Consider the following 19,853-nt stretch of genomic DNA (forward strand, 5'->3'; position numbering starts at 1 on the left):
AACAAAAACATATCTTTTCAACTAATTTATTTGTTGTAATGGACAAGGCAGCAGAAAAACAGAGAAAGTCATTTTCAATATTACCCAAATTTTCGACCACGATTTTAGTTCTCTGGTAATTGTTTCGCTACCACTTTAGATTTGAATCAATTATTTCTGTTAATGTATACAAGTTTTTTCTTGTTAGTGTATATAAGCTTTTATATTAAAAAGCAGGTGCAGGTGTACAAGCTTTTGTTAAGCTTTTATAGAGTAGAGTACAGATTAAAAAATTATTACTTTTATATATTTTTTCTTTCCTTCCGATAAGGACATTCCAAAAGGAGAACGATTTATATCGCATTATCCTTGCCACGTCTGCAGCCACATATTGTCCCATGTTTGGACTATAGTAATTGTCTCAGCTATAGTCACACCGTTTTTTTTCCTTCCAAATGGCAGTGGGAGCCAGATTCCAAATAGGTTTTATTTTCTTCCAAATCTTATTTTGATTTTAGCTAGTAAGATGGGTATTTATTGATTTCGGGAAGACCCTTGTCAAAATAATTAGTTGAATTTATATCTGTGTGACTGTTTCTGAGTGATAGAGAGTTTGAGTGATTGTAGTGTGCTAAACACATATTTACTTTTCTATTTTAAATGTAGTTGTATTTGACAGTCCGTCTATGTTGGACATTACAATCTGTCTGTAACTTCCTATATAAGGCTCTCTCTCTATACATGTTTTTATCAAAACTTAATACAACTGATAATTACCATTCAACATTTTTATCATGGTATCAGATATTCAAAGGAGATTCCGATTCCACTTCAATTTTTCGATCAAAATATTAAAAATTTTCCGCTGCAACTACAATTCTTAATATCTATAATATCTAATTTTTATAATTTCTCAATATCTCTACAATTTCTTCATTCTTTCCAGATCAATTTTTCTTGAACTCCTTGTTCTTGATTATTAAATCAATTTCTCAACAATTTTCAGATATACAATGTTTTTATCTTCATTGTTTGTTCTACCTTTTCAGAATATTGCTAATTTTGTTTCTGTTAAACGCAGAGATGATGGTTCTAATTACTTAATCTGGAAAAACCAATTTGAGTCTATCCTGATCACAACCGATTTGGAAAACTATGTTGATGGAACTGTTGTTAAACCAGATGAATTTCTTGATCTTGATGATGATATTATTCAAAATCCGTTGTTTCATTACTGGCTCAATATGAACCGATTTGTGATGTCATGTTTAAATGCTATGTTTGATGAGACAATTTCCAAAAGGAGTAATTGGTTTTATCACTTCCATCGATATTTGGTTATATCTGGAGACTAATAAATTTGTTCAACGCTTTTCAGCAAAAATATCTCTCTTGAGAAGTCAGCTTCATTCAATCAAGAAAGGTAATAAATCCATCTTTGCATATTTTGATGAATAAAAAGAATTATGGATTCATTAGTTCATATTGGTGAAAGAGTGTATGAATCTGATATGGTGATGTATGCTATAATGAGACTAGGAAAAGAGTACAGACAATTTGTTACTTCTTCTCAGAGTAGGGAGTCTGAGTTTACTCTTCGTAAGGTTATGCCTTAGTTATGTATTGTGGGGGTGGGGTGGGGCGTGGTGTGTTCAATTTACAACAAGTTTTTGCTTCTATACAAGCTAAATCTACTTTTGATCTGAATGTTGCTTCTATATGGTTGCCTGATTCTAGTGTTACAAGTCATATGACTAAGGATGCACACCTATTATCTAAGTCAATATTGTATGATGGTTCTGATAAAGTAATGGTTAGAGATGGGACTATGCTTCTTATAGAAAATTCAGGTAAAGTTGTTCTTGACACTAACTCTGCTCAATTTCACCTGGATGATGTGTTGTACGTACCTACCATCAAACTAAACCTCTTATCAATCGTTAAGTTTATTAAAGATAATATAAAGTATCTGTCGATTTTTTTTATGTGGGGGTATGAGACTAAATGTGTGAAAACAAGACAAATTTTGGCTGAAGGGAAGATTAAGAATAATTTATATCAAATGGAGAGTCTTAATTCTTTTTCTTTTAGTGCCTCAACATCAAGTTCGATGAATAATCTTTGGCATAGGAGGTTGGGACACATATCAAATTTGTTCTTACACAAGATTGCTTCCTCATCTACCATTCAACTGGATTCATCTACTTCTTCTTGTCTCTGTGAAGCATGTCAGCTGGGAAAGAATCATAAGTTGCCTTTTCTTCTGTCAAACAGGACAACCAAATCACCTCTACATTTAGTACACTATGACATTTGGGCGCCATCTCCAGTTCCAAGCTTACTTGGTTTCAAATATTATATTGTATTCATTGATGATGGTTCAAGATATAACTGGATATATCCTATGAAGTGTAGGTCAGAGAGTTTACCTTTTTTCAACACTTCAAGCATACTTCAGAAAATGTGTTATCCTCATCCATCAAATCTTTTCAGTGTGACAATGCTCTTGAGTTGGTTAAAGGACAATTAAATATTTTATAGATGAGTGTGGTATTATCTACATAGTTTCTTGTCCACATTTATATCAGCAGAATGGATTGGCAGAGAGCAAACACACACACATAACTGAAATGGGGAACACTTTATCTTTTCAGGCATGTCTACCAAAGGCTTTCTGGTATGATTCCTTTTTAACTGCAACTTACACTATAAATAGGCTTTCAACTAAGGTACTTCATTTTAAGTCTCCTTATGAAGTATTATTAAACACTTTACCAGATTATTATTTCTATAATGTATTTGGATGTAGTGTTTTTTCTAATCTAGAGCCTTACAGAGTTGACAAACTAAGTCCAAAGTCTGCTAAATGTGTTTTCTTGGGATATAACCCAATTCACAAAGGTTATAAATGCTATGATTTGCAAACCAAGAAAATCTACATTTCTGTCCATGTTAATTTTGATGAGAATATTTTTCAATTTGGATCAACTGCAAGTACTTATCTTCCTTCTTCAGAAGTTCTATCTGATATTACAAATACAAGTGCTTCTCTCACAAGTGATACTTCTGCACATATATCTGAAGATTGTCCTCCAACTGAAGATTCTCAACACTCCATCTTACTAAAATAAAGAAAAAGGTGAGATTTCAACCGCGGCACGGAAAATATCCAAAGTAACCCTCCGTGTTTTTAACATCTGTAAAGCAGCTTAAGGGCAAATACATAAACTACCAAAAATCGAAGCATCTCTGTTTCATCGTCCCCTACCATCCAGACACAACCTCATCGTCCCCAAATCGATTCAGAGACAATCCCACCATGAATTACCCAACCCCAAAATAGATTGTATCTAACACATCTTTGTTCAAACCCCAATCGATTCACACAATTTTCGATCAAATTTTTGAACTCGATTTCAATTTTTCCAGAACAAATTTTTAATTAACTTCACTTCCATTGTCGAGTTGATTATTTTTCCCACTCCAGGTAACAAAATTGTCGAATTTTTTTTTCTTTACTTTGATTGATTTCAGTTATTTCAGATTTCCATTTTTTCATTGTCCCCAAATCGACTCTAAACCCAAGGAAAGAACAGAAAATTTTGTCTGAATGGATTGTCATGAAATGAATTTCGGATGGGTATTCGTAAAATTCTAGGTCAAGTTTTTGAATTTCAAAATAGAAGAAAGGCAGAGATGATAATTGAGCAATTGCCGGATAGGTGTCTAATTCTACCAAAAGGAAGGTATGGAAGGAAATTTTAGTATAGTTGCATTTCACCATTTTAGTGGGAGACCTTAAATTGATTGGTATATTAAAATGAGCAAATAATATTACATTTGTTCGGGTATTGAACAGTTCAAAGCAAATGATAGAACAATTCTTCTTAGTGCAGGCTTTATTTCCCTGGCGTTTTTAGGGGCCACCCCAAAGGATTTAGGGGCCATCAATTTATACCCAGTCAAAGACTCTAGTTAAGGGGTACCCTATATGATATTGAAGTTACATAAATGCCCTTATGGTAAAACTGTATAAAAACCAAATCAAAAACAATTCTACTCATTTCAACTCTTCTTCTTCCAATTTCCTATTATCTTCCGATTGTGGAAGAAAAAAACAATTTACACTCCAAAGTCAAATGGCCCCAATTAGGTAAGAATCTATCATTTTTGGGGTTTATTTCGCTTTAATTCGACGAATCGAGAAAAAATAATTCTAGGGTTTTCGGTTATTTATCCAGATTCGGGCGATATTCATGCTCCTTTACATCCGAATGTAGTCGTGTTCTTCATTTCTCAAGAACATCGACAGTATTCGGGAGAAATATTTGATGGTTATCGGCCGAATATTGTTGGTCATATCTTCCTGGATACAAACTGGTAATAATCGGTAGTTTAATGAATTTTTTGGCTCCCGAATATATTTAAGTAGACACACAGTATTCGGAAGTACACTCACTACCGAATATATATATATATATTGAAAAAATCTCAAAATTTATGATATAGGAAAAATCCCATTTTGGGGCCAGTATTTATTCGGAAGACAATATAATGTTATATACTTCCGATTATTTCAATTTCAAAATTTGAAAAGTATAAGTTTTTCCCAAATTCTGATTTTTGGGCCATCGTACATTCGGGACTTTACAAAACAATTATCCTCCGAATATAGCAAGTTCAAAACAAACCATGCCTTGGCTCTAGGTGGTTCCAAGGGCCAATATAGAATGTTAGACAGACCATATTCGGAAGTTTGGGTAACTAATTAAACTTCCGATTATTTCAATTTCAAAATTTGAAAAGTATAAGTTTTTCCCAAATTCTGATTTTTGGGCCATCGTACATTCGGGACTTTACAAAACAATTATCCTTCGAATATTACAAGTTCAAAACAAACCACGCCATGGCTCTAGGTGGTTCCAAGGGCCAATATATAAGGTTAGACAGCCCATATTCGGAAGTTTTGGTAACTAATTTAACTTCCGATTATTTCAATTTCAAAATTTGAAAAGTATCAGTTTTTCCCAAATTTCTGATTTTCGGGCCATCGTACATTCGGGACTTTACAAAAAAATTATCCTCCGAATAATATAGTCGTGTTTAGAAATACCAACTTAATCGGTAGATAAGAATTTAAGTTTGCCACCGACTGTCTTATTCGGAGGGAATACGTGTATCGTTAACAACCGATTGTAGTGCACCAATGATACGAAACCTCAACGGCCATATTTTCAGAAACCTCAACGGCCAAATTTTCAAAAATTAGAGCCGTTGGAACTCTAATCTATATAAGGAGGGTAATCCCTCTCAGTTATTATTGATTAACAAATCTGAATGAAAAACCATTTCAATGGAAAGTCCATCATCAATCGACAACATACTTCGAAGATGCAAGCGAACAACTACATCAATTGCAGCAAGGGAAGAAGAAATACAAAAAAGGAACAAACAACCCCAAAAAAATTAAACCATCGTTAGTGGCAACGGAGGAGGAGGAAGAGGAAATCAAGGCTAAGAAGCGAGGTCAAGAATAATTCCATCATAGAGAAAGATTAAAACAAGTTGAGGAAGAGACCGAATGGATAAAAAATTATTACATTATGAAAGATCTACCCAAAGAACAGCAGGACGATCGTATATTTTGGATTAACGTTTCATTGGGTCCTTTTGTTGGTAAGTACAAGAAGCCATGCCACAATTATGAACCATCCCATGTTTCTTCAAGGGTGCACCATGTTATAAAATTGTGCACCGAGTACAACCGTATTCTTGCTAGGCACATAGACGACAGGTTTGCGGCACAAGATGCTTATTCCAAGTGGAGAGGAGAGTCGTTTCTACATTTCGAAGACGCGTTGATTGTTGCATCTCAGACTGGGAAAAAAGAATAACATGTGATGTTTGAGTGCTGTAAATTCAAAATTTTAATATTAATCGGCGGTTTGATAAAATATGGAATTCCCGAATATGATTAATCGTATTGAAGTGTTATAATACTGTTGTTCCGATTACATAGTTTCACAAAAACTTATAATCGTGCCTCGAAAAAAAAAGATCAAACATCGTCATCATCCGAGGGGATCAATTCGAGTAACTCAGCGGGAAAGTTGTTGTCCATAACACGATCCCAATCAACCATGTTGGACTCATATTGTTTCACCCAATCCTTGCAATGGTTCATCGGGAAGTTATCGTGCCACTTACTCAACGGAGGTAATGGACAATCTTTCTTTACTCTTAAACCGATAAAATGCATTTCATTCACAAATGTCATTACGATTCTTCTATCTTTAACCGACTCGTCGCAAGCCGTTCTTGTGGGTGCAAACGTCATGCTAAGTCCATACATAGGAGGAACAAAGAAATGTACCACGCAATTCAAAACGTCCGCTAGGAGATATCCAAATTTAGGCATTGTCATCCAATACTTGGATCCGATTGTCTTCAATCCCTTTCGACACTTCACACGCGCAACTAAGTCTTTGAACTCTTGTTCTTTGACGTATCTATCTCCTCGCCTCATCATCTCCATATAAAAACACTTGTCCTTCACTAGTTGTACCGCCATCTTATTTCTTAAATATTGGCATTGGGTGACATCTTCGATATCCGCCTCTCTAAAGTAACCCATTTGTTCCGTAGCAACGTGAAACCCACAATTTCCATCCCCATCAACCTCGTCAGTCGACAAAACAAATGGAATGATAAGTGGAGGGAGTTGTTCCAATACTCTTTGTATATTGTATATGTGGATCGATTTGGTCTTCCATTAAGATCTATAGGGAAACGAAGAATACCTTTGTCCTCTTTTATAGTAATAATTTTCATTGGTTGGGTTTGTTGCGAGGCGTTCATTTGCTCAACAACTTCTTCGACAACATTGGGTTGACTTACTTGAGAAGGCTCTGTAGAGATCTTTGGCCTTACTTGTCGGGTGGTTGGTCCACTTTGATCATTTCTTGGACGACCTCTTTTCTTAGGTTCCGGCTCATCTTCAAATTCGGCTTCCGAACACTCGTGCCTAGACAATATTCTTTTATTAGACAAATACTCCTTCAACTCTTTTCTTTGGATGGTCCTCGACACTTCGGTGTTCGGCCTACCGGTGTTCTTTTGCTTAATAGGTTCATCAACCTCCCTTAAACAAGGGTGAAGGGCTTCCTCCAAATTATGCATCAATATTTGCTTTTTGATGCCGTTTGATGTAGCGTAACGCTCGGCTATTCGTGCATACTCAACCGGTTTTGGGTAGTCCGTGCCGTATTCATCCTCAAATTTCTTCAAGTTACATTCGTAAATTTCCTCGGTCATCGACCAAACGATTTTGTCCCATGCTTTCATGAACATTTTCCAAATTATTCCATCCTCCTTCCACTTTTCTTCAAATAGCCTATCCTCTTCCTTACGTTCTTCCAAGGTTAATTTACAAATGCGCTCATCCTCTTCCTTTGACCTCTTGGTACCCTTCCTTGGTCTTTTAGCTTGGAAATGATGATGGCAATTGGTTTTGAGATTGCATTGAATGTGCCACGTACATTGCAAGTTTTGGGCTTCCGGAAACACTACCGCTATTGCATGCATTAAGGCTTAATCGTTATCCGTTACAATAACCCTTGGAAAATTATCACCGTTATAAATGGACCTCAACGTCTCCAACATCCAAATGAAACTCACATTGTTCTCATGATCCATTAAACCCCATGCAATCGTAAACGTGTTTTTGTCCGAAGTATGGCAAGCAATGTTCAACAACGGCATGTTATACTTGTTTGTCTTATAAGTAGCATCTATCAACAAAATTTGATGAAAGCATTGAGCCAATTGGATCATTTCGGGATGTGCCAAGAAAATACGAACCACTATACCATCCTTTTCTTCCCTTCTCAAGGTGTAGCCGTGTAACTCCGCTAACTACTCCGATTGTTGCATGACCGTTCTACCATCCCAATCAGTCCTTTTGATCGTAGCTAGGGCCGACTTAATTGTAGACAAAGAAGACAAGTTGTCGGGATCGTCCGCCTTTATTTTACTTAAGATCGCACTCGCTTTTTGGATCCGCATAGACCTCACCGTCTGCATTTGATGTGGTTTTAACTTGGCAACCATTACATGTCCAATTAAATCCAACGGATCATCATGGTTGTGACAACCGTTATCAACTTTATACATTTTATACTCTTTACCTTTAATACCATCGGGCTTATAGAAGACAATCTTAAATGGGCATCCTATCTTCTTGGTATTGCTTCGGTATTTCCTATTCGTCTTCCTATGTACTTATTATTCTTTCCCTCGTGACTCTTTCGCGTCCCAGCTCGCTCACAAATCATTTCAAATCGAGTGTCACTAACATTATTATTTTGAACTACCACGCACATGTTATCTTTTGCCTTGTTCATAATCCATTCCTTTGCCTCCTTCTTACTTCCAAATGTCTAAACGTGCATAAAACAAAACAAATCTAATAAGCATAACCATTTAACATATAAATTTTGAAAAAAAAAAAGTAGTAATGAGTATACCAAATCGTTTGCATAGTATAGGGAAGTGTCGGGCCTCAAATAGAAGTCATCAACAAACTCTTCAACGGCCTGCATATGAAAGCAACAAATTATTATACAATAATCGGAGGTTATTAAATAAGTCAAACTTCCGAATATTCTATATTCGGAATCCTATCGGTTACCCAAAACACCCGATCTATGCAAATGAATGTACACAGTTTACTGAGTGAAAAAAATGATATAATCGGAGGTCATTAAATAAGTCAAACTTCCGAATACTTTATATTCGGAATCCTATCGGTTACCCAAAACACCCGATTTATGCAAATGAATGTACACAGTTTACTGAGTGCAAAAAATGATATAATCAGAAGCTAAAATATATAGTAAACCAGCCGAATATAAATAACCGGGAGATAACTTTAATCGATAAACATCCGATTTTCAAGTTTTCGGAAATTTTATTTTGAGGCCACTGTTATATTCAGCAGTCAAATAATGTTAAACTATTACCGATTGTAAAGGATAAGAATACTGAGTTTTGAAATTTTCTGAGGAATTCGTTTTTGGGGCCATTCGGAGGTAAATAACTCTACATAACTACGGAATGTAGATATTTTTGGAAAACCAGTTTGGGGTTTTTCTCATATTCGGCAGTAAACTAGTATCTTGGAACTACCGAATATACATATTTGGTACTCAGTGTGTTATATTCGTAAGTTTAATCTAGAAATTATCTACCGAATCTGGGTAGTTCATGGCATTCAATGCATGCAATAATCGGTTTTTCTTGTTTACAAAAGCACACAAACCATGCAAATCGAGTATTTTAGTTTCTTAACACAATACCTGTGTTTTACATGCATCGTTAGCTTCAATATCATGCGATTCTCCATTTTCTTCCATGAAAGGGTCGTCTAGGTTTTCCTCTCCACAAAAGTTTGCATCATTCAACATATACCCCAAATCGTCTTCTCTAAACGGTCGTGAACCCTCAACATTTTGTTCTTCGTCATGATTCTCACCTTCTTCTTCATATCCATCCATTTTTGTAGTGAAAAAAATGGTTTTTCCCTTTTTTCCTTCAACCTCTTCTCTATAACTCTAATAACTCACAAATGCAAAAGAAATGAAAAAATGAAACAAAAATCATTCTAATACTGCACCGACCACAATCGGAAGTCTGGGAAATATTTTGGCTTCCGATTGAAATCGGAGGATAACAATGTTATCATATCCTCCGAATATATAAGGGTAATTTCGCCATTACGAATTACGCGAGATAAGGGCTGGCTACATTTTCCCTTTGGGTGACCTTTTTTGTTTTATTGTTGGCCCCTAAATCCTTTCGAGTGGCCCCTAAAAACGCGAGGTTTATTATACCGACTATATTAGTCATTGCTGTTTGCTGCAACGTTTCAAGGTATGAAGTTTTTTCTATGGCGGTCGTAGTGATGAGGTAACCAATAACATATTATCTATATTTTGATATGAATGCGTGCGAAAATGGTCGACATAGCACAATTGGAGGCTGAAGACAACCACACGTCTAATTTTTGTTCTAGCCATCTAGCTTATTCACCTGTATACAACATGTTTTCTATTATCTGAACCCCAAGTTCAAAAAATCGCCTTAGTATATGTAATTGCATTATTAATATTTTGTGTAGGCAAGCAGTTGGTAGTAAGAATTTTGCAATATCTTCGTAGCAGGTCTCCAGAAATGACTGTTGTCTGTTGACGAAGCAGTACGAGGCCACTGACATAGTTTTTCATGTTGAGGAAGTGTTTGAATTTCGAATAGCTCCTCGGAACTGCATTGACATTGTACAAAAAAGTTCATATTTAAACTATTATTTTTTCCTATCAAATTTGCCTAAAATTATTGTTCAACTATTGAAACCGTCCCATAACATATGCACCACATTCCACATATGGAGAAACTGTTTCTGCTTCCAATGTGAGGGTTCTCTCTATGATGTGTATATTTCGCAGGTCTTTTGCTAGAATTAAACAAACCGTTCCTGACATTTGATTGTTTTGATAATTCAGGTACTTTCCTGACACCATTGATGTTGCGGGTGGAAAACGACAACTAAGATCTATGGGCTGCGGATGTTAAGAAATGAGCTCTTCCAGTTTAGGCATTTTGATTCTTTATGGTGTAAATAGCAAAGTGCATCCAGTTCCCCACTGTTCCTTGGTATAGATATTAACTGTAGCGAAATTAATCAAGGTTCTTTTGTATGCACACTGGTAAGCAGTTTCATCAGTTGCATTCTTTGTATTCAAAGCTTGCTCTTGGTTAGTTTTTTCGTGTTGTACCTTCTATGGCTCGCGTCTAAGTTTGGGTATAGGGGGACTTGAACTTAGCTGGAGTTTGGATGTTTCCATTTGAATAGAGTACAAATGGATGCAACAGTCATCTTCGATCATTATGGGCTGGCACGATTGCACTTATTTGTACATTCTCACTTTTTTTTATAAAGTTTTAATGTTGGAAAGTAAGTGATTTGGTTGGCATTACACGACATGTTTGCAGTTTTTATATGAAACGGAACTCGCATCGCGCGTGCGGCTTTGCTAGTTATTAATGTTCCTTCATCAACTATTATCACAAGGTCAAAAACTGGAAACTCAAAGAGCAAAGAACTTCCTATTGACTTTATATGTCACTGCATGGTCAGGTATCCTGTTCACTCTGCCTTTAATGCTTATGTAACTGAACCTAAGTATTTTAAAAAAAGCTTCTAAAGATCCTAAATTTTTTGTTGCTATGAAAGATGAAATCACAACTCTAAATGAGAAAGATACTTGGTCTCTAGTAAAACCATATCCTAGTTATAATATGCTTGGAAATAAATGGGTCTATAAAATAAAGCTCATTCCTGATGGATCAGTAGATAAATATAAGGCAAGATTAGTGGCCACGGGTTATAATCAAAAGGATGGTATTGTTTATTTTGAGACTTTCAGCCCAGTAGTCAAAGCAACAACTATTAGAGTGGTTCTTACTATTGCTTTGTCTAGAGGATGGTCAGTGAAGCAATTGGATGTGAGCAATGCTTTTTTGCATGGATTTCTTACAGAGGATTATGCATCAGCCAAAAGGGTTTGTATATTCTTCTAAGCTAGATTATGTATGTAAACTTAACAGAAGTCTATATGGTCTCAAACAGGCCCTTAGAGCCTGGTTTGTGGTACTTTGTGTGACTATGGCTTCTTCAGATCTTCTTGTGACCATTCAATGTTCATATATCAACATAAAAACTCTATGGCAGTGTTCTTTCTATATGTTGATGATATTATCTTGGCATGCTCATAAGATTCTTTATCAAATAATAACATCGTTAGCTTTCTGCAGAATGTATATCCTATGAAGGATCTTGGATTGCTTCACTATTTTCTAGGAATTTAAGAATCTTCTCAGAATAATTCATCTCAGCTACTGTTGTCTCAGAAGTACTCCATTGATTTTCTTTAGAAATTTGACATGCTCACCTGCAAGCCTGCTAACACAACAGTTCTTCATGGTCCAAGACTTTCTGTCTCAACTGATGTTCCTCTTTCAGATGCTAGTATTTACAGGAGTATGGTCGGAGGTATTCAGTACTTGACAATAACAAGACCAGATATTTATTTTGCAGTCAAGTATGTAGCTCAACACATGCATGCTCCTACTTCTGAACATCTGCTATTAGGAAAAAGGATATTGAAGTATTTGAAAGGAAGTATTGGGTCTAGCATACTTATGTCTGCAGGTAATACTTCTTCAATAATTGCTTATAGTGACTCACTGGGCTGGTTTTCCGAATACTAGAAGGTCTACATCAGGTTTTTGTGTTTTTCTAGAATCTTCTTTAGTATCATGGTCTTCCAAGAAGTAGCCAACAATGTCCAAATCCTCAGTTGAAGCAGAATATAAGTCCATGGAAGTTGCAGCTGCTGAGGTTGTGTGGGTATCTTTTCACTTGAATGAGATGGGGCATCTCTTTACAGCAACCCTCTGTGTTATATTGTGACAATACTTTTGCGCACAGTCTGGATTGCAATCCAGTTTTTTCATGCAAGAACAAAGCATGTTGAAATTGATTACCAGTTTATAAAAGAACTAGTGAGTTCTGCGTTTCTAAGCATTAGTCATGTTTTCTCTGCAGAACAAATTGCAGACTTATTCACCAATGAACTCACTCATCCTTTTTTTGTATCTTTGGCTATCGAACTGTTATGTTTCCAACATTATCATCTTGAGAGGGTGTGTCATAATAATTAGCTGAGTTTCTATCTGTATGACTGTGTCTGAGTGATTGTAGTGTGTTAAACACACATTTACTTTTCTCTTTTAACTGTAACTGTCTTTGATAATCTGTCTGTGTCAGACATTACAGCCTGTCTTTAAGTTCCTATATCAGGCTTTCTCTCTCTTTGTAACTGTTTTTATCAAAACTTAATACAACTGATCGTTACCATGCCATTCAACATTTCTATCATCCCTATGAGACCAAAACTGGAAATATAATGATTCCATAATGCATGCAGGAGCGAAATATCGCACACATATTAAACTATGCGAAATAGGTATTTTAACATGAGCGACAATCATCGTACACAGCAAAGCCAAATGATGTATCAGATGATGTCAGCAGAATCATGGGTAAAGTGTGAAGATCTGTGCGAGATTAGGGTCTATACGAATATTAGAGAATGTGCATGATCGAATGGATCGCACAGTCGTTCCGAAAATAAAGGAAGTCTTAGCCGTCATCCACTATGTAAAGAATCCTATAAATATGAGAGGTATCTTCACTTGTAGGGGGTTCTAGAGTGTGAGTTAGATAAGAAATTAGGAGAGAGAAAGTAGATCGAGAGTGAGTAGCAAGTTGTAATACTCATCTCTAACTTTGTAATCATATCAATTAATGATTCTAAATAAACTATTCACTATGATTATTTAAAGTTGAGTCTTGAGTACATTGGGATGTGGTTGTCAGGTTTTTGACAACTACATTTTTGGCGCCAGAAACAGCTTTGGAAGATAAATCCTGGTAGAAAAACAATCTAGGAATTGAATATGATAAGGATCCAGTCTATTATTGAACAAGGAATGACAACGAGAAGAAGTAACAGAATTGATGAACGAAGAAGAATTTCAAATCTTGATCAAGAAGAAGAAAGATTAGAAGACAATCAAGGAACTGAAATTTCAATTGAACCTCAGCGAGAACAAGGACATTGTAATGGAAATGATTATGATAGAGTGAGCGTCCATACCGTAAGAACGAATTCTACATATAAAGAAGGGCATAGAATAAGCGAAGGACGAATTCAAGAGAGTGAAGGGAATATGACAATTGCAGAGCTTAGGCAACAATTATTAGCAGAACGAAGAAGAGAAGAAGAAGAACGTGCAAACCTAATCCGTCAAAATGATGATTTACGAGATGAGAATCTTAGACTACAAGAACAAAGGTCAAGAAGTTCTACAAGGTCAAGGTTAAGATCAAGCAGAAGTTCTTCTCGTCAGAGTCAATCTAATCGAGGAAATACTAGGCGAAGGAAACACATGGAAGTAGTTGAAGAAAACTCGCAAGAAGATGCGAATTCACAAGAGCAAAGAGAAAGGAGACGTACAATTCAAGAATTAGCAACTAATCGATACCCGTATCCACGTGAACTTCTCCGTCGCACACATGTCAATTTTGAAGAAGAAGAACAAGATCCAAGACAAGCACAGATGATACTGCATGGCAGAGAAATGTTGAGAAATGAAGATGTGCGTGAACGAGAACTCGCACATGCAAGAGAAAGACAGCGAAGAAGAGGAGAATTTGAAGAGAGAGATTTACAAGAGGCATTACGTCAAAACAATCATGATAATCGTGTTAGGCGACGCGAACATCAAAATGCAGTTAATACAGAGCAAAGACGTATTGCAACACAAGAAAGAGAAATGTCAAGACATCGTCATGATCGCACAAGTGAAGATGAGCGACATTCTAGGGCACAAATTGAAACAAACAATGAAGGTCGTAGAAGGAGAAGAGAAGAAGATTAAAATTATGAGATACAAGAAGCAATACGTCAAAATAATCATGAAAATAGATTGAGATAAGCAAGATTAAAGAGGCCTAAGCGAGAAGAACATGATCAATCATTAAGTGAAGAGTTACTTAAGGAAATGGCAGAGTTAAGAGAAATGATGACTACCAAAAAACATGATGGAAGAAGATAATTAGAAGAAACAGTAGAGGAAGCCGGGAAAACTCCATTCACAAAACAAATTCAAAGAGCAGCAATACCATCCAAGTGTAGTTTACCAGCATTCACCAGTATCTTTGATGGAAATGCATGTGCGATACAACATGTAAAATCTTATACTAGATCTTTATTGCAGTGGGAAAATAACGATGCAGTAATGTGTAAATATTTTGCTGCAAGCTTAGCAGGCGAAGCTCTGAAGTGGTTTGAAGGATTACCTGTGGAATCATTAATTAGTTCCATAAATTGCAAAATATCTTCTTAGGGAAGTATATCAACAATAATCTATCAAGGCCAGGAATAGAAACAACATTTGGACTTCGTAAAAGAACAAATGAGAGTTTACGACATTTAACAACACGGTGGAGAACAATGTGTAGTGAAATGGGAAGACGGGTAGATGAGCGACATCTTATTCTCGCATTTATTAATGCTCTCTTCGCAACAGATCTATTGTATACACAAATCTTCAGGGTCAAGGATACAATAAAAATGTCAGAGTTACGCGAATTTCAAGAAGAATATATAACGCTTGAGGAGAAACAGAGGGATATGGAGTCTTTCCCAGTTGCAATTTCTGATTCAAAAGGAGGAAATGCAAGTTTACTTCCAAGACTGACAAATGATGTTGCGAATACATCGCAGGGAAGAAATAATGCATAAATAGAACAAAAGCTAGTGGCTATGGGCAGTGCGGATCAAGCAGAATTTGACAGAGAATACAGAAACAAACAACATCAAAAGGGTGCAAGCACTGATGTAACTCAACAAGGAAGTTTTGCGGGACAACAATTACATTACCACAAACAAAATGGAAGCATAGTGTGGGAACCAATAAACCTGCCAAAATTAAACACTACAGTGGACAAAATATGGGAAGCTGCTATTCTAACGGATGATATTCCAGAAGCATATAATGTAGGAGAAGAACCACCACTAGGAAGAAGGAGTAAAGATTTATGTGTATATCATAAATTCCATGGGCATACCACAAGCAACTGTAGAAATGTGAGAAAGATCATACTGCGAATGTTTGAGCAAGGGAAATTAGATCATTTCTTACTAAAGCAACCTAGAAATTTACCACTACCACCACCACCACCTCAAGGAAATGCGTATGCGAAAGAGAAGGATATGAAAACATTTTTATTGAAGTGGGTGCGAATGTAAAGAATTTATACTGTAACTCAATCATACATTCGTTCAAAACAATAGAATATTTTCATGATAATGTCTTAAGTAGAGTATATGTGAGAGATGCTGAAGGGATGGAAGTTATTAATCATGTTAAGAAGTCGCCTTTAGAAGAATGGAAGAAACAAAAAATCTCATTTAGTGCAGATGAAACACCAGGTGGTGGAGAATCACATGAATTTCCTTTGGTGGTACGATTGGGAATTAATCCAAAACCATTGCAAGAAGATGAAAATGAAAATGAGAAGAACACTTGGCGATTAAAAGGATCCTAATAGATCCAGGAAGCTCAGTCGATATTCTATTTTATCATACATACAAAACAATGGGTGGAAGAGATGATGAGTTGATCCCTTCGACTTACAAAATCTATGTATTTAATGGCTCTGTGTATAAACCGAAGGGAGAAGTAACTATGCGAATCCCACTTCAGAATTTGCCTACGGATATTGTATTTTTTTTTGTAGATGTTGATTCTCCTTAAAGTGCTCTAATTGGGAGACCATGGCTGCACAGTATTCTCGCTGTCGCATCGACATTTCATCAATGCATTAAGTTTCCTCTCCCTCAGGGTATTGGCATCATTAGAGGAGATACAGTCGAAAGCAAGAGTTTCCAGGCAATTGATGTTAACCGGAGCGAAGAAAGGGAATTTAAGAGAAGAAATTGGAAGAAGAATGAAGTTGTCAATCAAATAGCAGAAACGTTAATGGTTGACGCAATATACGAAGTTGAAAAAACAAAGGAGCATCATAATGGAGCAGGGTCTTCTGTGAATAATACCATGAATCAAATTAGAAATACAATTCATGTGGAAGAGCAAGAGACGCAGGGGCGAAAGTGGAGCCTTGAAGACAAAAATGAAGGATACAACCACATTAAAATGGCTATGCGAAGAGATGTTTTGAACAATATCTGCGAACTTAAGGAAATTCAAATGATGTACGAGACAAATTAGTAGTTTACGTGTTACATGTGATTTCTTTGAGAGAGTATTTCATATAGTATCAATGTACTAGAGTTGTATCAACTCAACAAGAAATATTGGAATAACAAATTTCAGTTTGATATAATAATATCATAGTAAGAAAAGAATAAATTTATACAGTAAAACCTTTATAAAAGGAAATAGAAATGATATTTATTATCAGATTGGCTAGGAATCTAACTGTGACGTGCATCTTAGTTCGCTTATATGCAAGAGGAAAAATAGTAAGACCTATCACACGTCACAAGTTAGAGAAACTAGAAGGCATGACTCAAGGGAAGGCTATACCGACCCCGGAACTTGAGTTATGGAGATTTGGGGTGAGAATAAACGATAAAGACCATACGGGAGAGATACCTTAAATTTTCAGTCCAAGATGATAATCTTGGATTGAGAGCCTAAGGTGAGAAAGGCTCTCCCAAGGAGTGCATAAACTCGATCAGGGAGCCGAGGTACACGTTTGAGTCAAGAGTGCCAGGGGCGTCTGGAGCGTACCTTGCCACTCTTGACAAGTCCTGACTATGATGCACTCGGTCCGAAGATACTCCAATTAGGGTGCGATCTTGTAGCTTTACAGTTACAAGATTGCGAAAACAACTAGTTGTTGGAAAGACCGGATGGGAAGCGCCATAATGTTAACCCGATAGAGGTAAGCTTCCTTAAAGGGACAACTAGGGGGAAGATAAGGACGGCACCCTCCATTAGGGAGCTGAATTGTGTCAAAATTCATAAATATCACAAGACTTTTAACTTATACGAGACTTTTAACTTGTACAAGTATTAAGACTTGTGATATTTATGACACCAACCTGAAGAGGGAATAATACGAACCAAAAAGATAAGATGAGATCAATGGGTCAATATACTAACATGCAAATACCATCTGCGATCTCATCGTGCAGAAACAAGAGGCAACAGAAAGTAAGACCTTTACATAGGAAGGCAATATTAAGACCTCAAAGATATTAAATGAAAATACTACAAGTTATAAATATGTTCGCATAGCGAGTTCGCACAAGAACATCAAATTTAATACTTGGTCTATCAGAAATTGACAAATAACAAGAGGCAAGAATGGGAATGTTGAGGAAATATTATTTGCGCTATTTGATAGCCCAACATTTAAGAGAATCACGAGGATGGATGACAATTCATTAACAGAATAAAGATACATATTTACAAGAAGATACAATAAAAGACAAAGAAGTGCTTAAATTCGCTCATTCATTAGCTTCATCCTCATCTCGCTCAGCTTCGGATTCATTAGTCTCTTCTTCAGAATCTTCCTCTCCATCAGTAACTTGAATATCAGGAATGGGAACATTCTCAAGAATTGCTGGAAAGTTGTATTTTGACAAAGGGATACCATTTTCTGCGCAGACCCTCTTAACAGATGCTTCCCGTGAGCGATTAGCGCCATTACTGTTGTTCTGAACTAAGTTAAACCAATTTTCCTTCATCTGCTGATATTTGAAGTTGCGGGTAGACAATTCTTTCTCTATGGCGGCTAAGCGAATTTCAAGATCATTGACCTTCTTCTCGTACTCTTTCTTTTTAACTACAAAGTACAATTAAGCGAGAATGAGATAATAGAAAGAATCATCTATACAAAATATGAACAAGAATCAAAGGACAACAAATGACCTTCATAATTGGAAATAATGTCCGCGAGCAACTCGGAATGCTCAGTTTGAAGGCTCACATTTACACCTAGATTGTTTCTAGCATCATTCAGAACTCTAGCAACCCAAATAAATTCAGATTCGCTTTCTATAAGAAGACGAGAGCGAATTAAATTCCTTTCCTCAACAAGAGTGTCTCTCTACTTCAAAATTGAATCACGTTCTAACTTAGCTTCAATAAGAGTTTCTTGGAATTTTTCTAATGCCTTCGCATCCTTAAGAGCAATTTCATCTTTCTCATCAATAAGCTTATTCTTCTTTACTTCCAACACTTTGATTATTTCTCTACTCTCATGAAGACGTTGCTTAAAGACTTTAAAGGAAGATAATGCTTGTCTATGGTTTCGCCTAAGAGAAGCATATTTTTTTCTTAACTCTTTGAAACTAAGGTTTTCAATTTCTTGATAAGGAAAATTAGTCAAGGAAGTATTAAGGTGTTCTAAAAGAATTTCAGCATCGGGTAGATTAGCAGCTTCATCTGATAGATTATATAAGTCTGCGAAAAATATTAAAATAAGAAGTGCGAATTATTACATAAAATAAAGGAGGATGAAGGAATAAAAAAGAAAAACTACATACCAAGTAGTTCATTATTCTTTTCTCGAGCTTTGCGAATCATCTCAGAGCTAGTTGAGTTATCATTTTTAAGTTTGGTATTCTCTCTTGAAAGCTCAACATTTTCATTTACTAGTTGGGTATTTTCATGCTTCAATTTAGCAATGTCACTCTTCAGTTTGCGAATTTTTCTCTCATTATCCAAAGAAATAGCATAATAAATTCGAGTACTCTGCGAAAATACAAAAGAAATATTTCAGATAAAAGAAAGACATGCTAAAGAAAAAGTAAAAGAAAGGTGTTGCGAAATATTACCAAACCACTTAATACAAACTGGAGATCTGGATTTATCGCAAAGGCAGCTCCACGAAGAGATGGATTTTCATAATCAGAACTAGAACAGATTTCTGAGATCATTTGAAAAGCACGAACCAATTTATCATCCCCAAGAGCAGCAAATGCATCTCCATTAAAAAGGTCGGACATGCTATCCCGATAAGAGTCAATTGATAACTCTTCTTCTTATTCTCCAGGAATGAGAATATCATCATCAGTAGACTCTGATCTTGATGAAGAATCATACCTTGCATGCTTCCTAGCAACATTATCCTTTGATGAAGACACTTTGGGAGCAGATTTCGACGTACGCTTCTTAGGGAGATTCTTGCCCTTACCCGAAGTTTTATCAAT

At 36.1% G+C, this 19,853-nt stretch overlaps 1 protein-coding gene across 1 annotated transcript; it reads right to left on the minus strand.

Annotated features, from left to right (window-relative positions):
• Positions 1 to 18,146: 18,146 nt before the first annotated feature.
• Positions 18,147 to 19,649, minus strand: LOC113335915. Its single transcript, XM_026581928.1, has 5 exons — positions 19,479 to 19,649; positions 19,188 to 19,395; positions 18,753 to 19,104; positions 18,571 to 18,665; positions 18,147 to 18,484 (listed from the first exon to the last, which is right to left on the minus strand). Exons 1-5 carry the CDS (start codon positions 19,647 to 19,649, stop codon positions 18,147 to 18,149), a joined length of 1,164 nt encoding a protein of 387 aa, XP_026437713.1.
• Between the last annotated feature and the right edge of the window lie 204 nt (positions 19,650 to 19,853).

This window comes from Papaver somniferum, unplaced genomic scaffold (genome assembly GCF_003573695.1).
Source record: "Papaver somniferum cultivar HN1 unplaced genomic scaffold, ASM357369v1 unplaced-scaffold_150, whole genome shotgun sequence".
Lineage (NCBI taxonomy): Eukaryota > Viridiplantae > Streptophyta > Magnoliopsida > Ranunculales > Papaveraceae > Papaver > Papaver somniferum.

What these genes read in the sequence shown, in the direction of transcription:
- LOC113335915 (XM_026581928.1), bottom strand. Translation starts at nt 19,649, where the DNA reads ATGTCCGACCTTTTTAATGGAGATGCATTTGCTGCTCTTGGGGATGAT. An exon ending in AAAGAATAATGAACTACTTG is followed by an intron (nt 19,105 to 19,187) that starts GTATGTAGTTTT and finishes TATTTTTCGCAG; the next exon opens with ACTTATATAATCTATCAGAT. An exon ending in GAACGTGATTCAATTTTGAA is followed by an intron (nt 18,666 to 18,752) that starts GTAGAGAGACAC and finishes TTGGGTTGCTAG; the next exon opens with AGTTCTGAATGATGCTAGAA.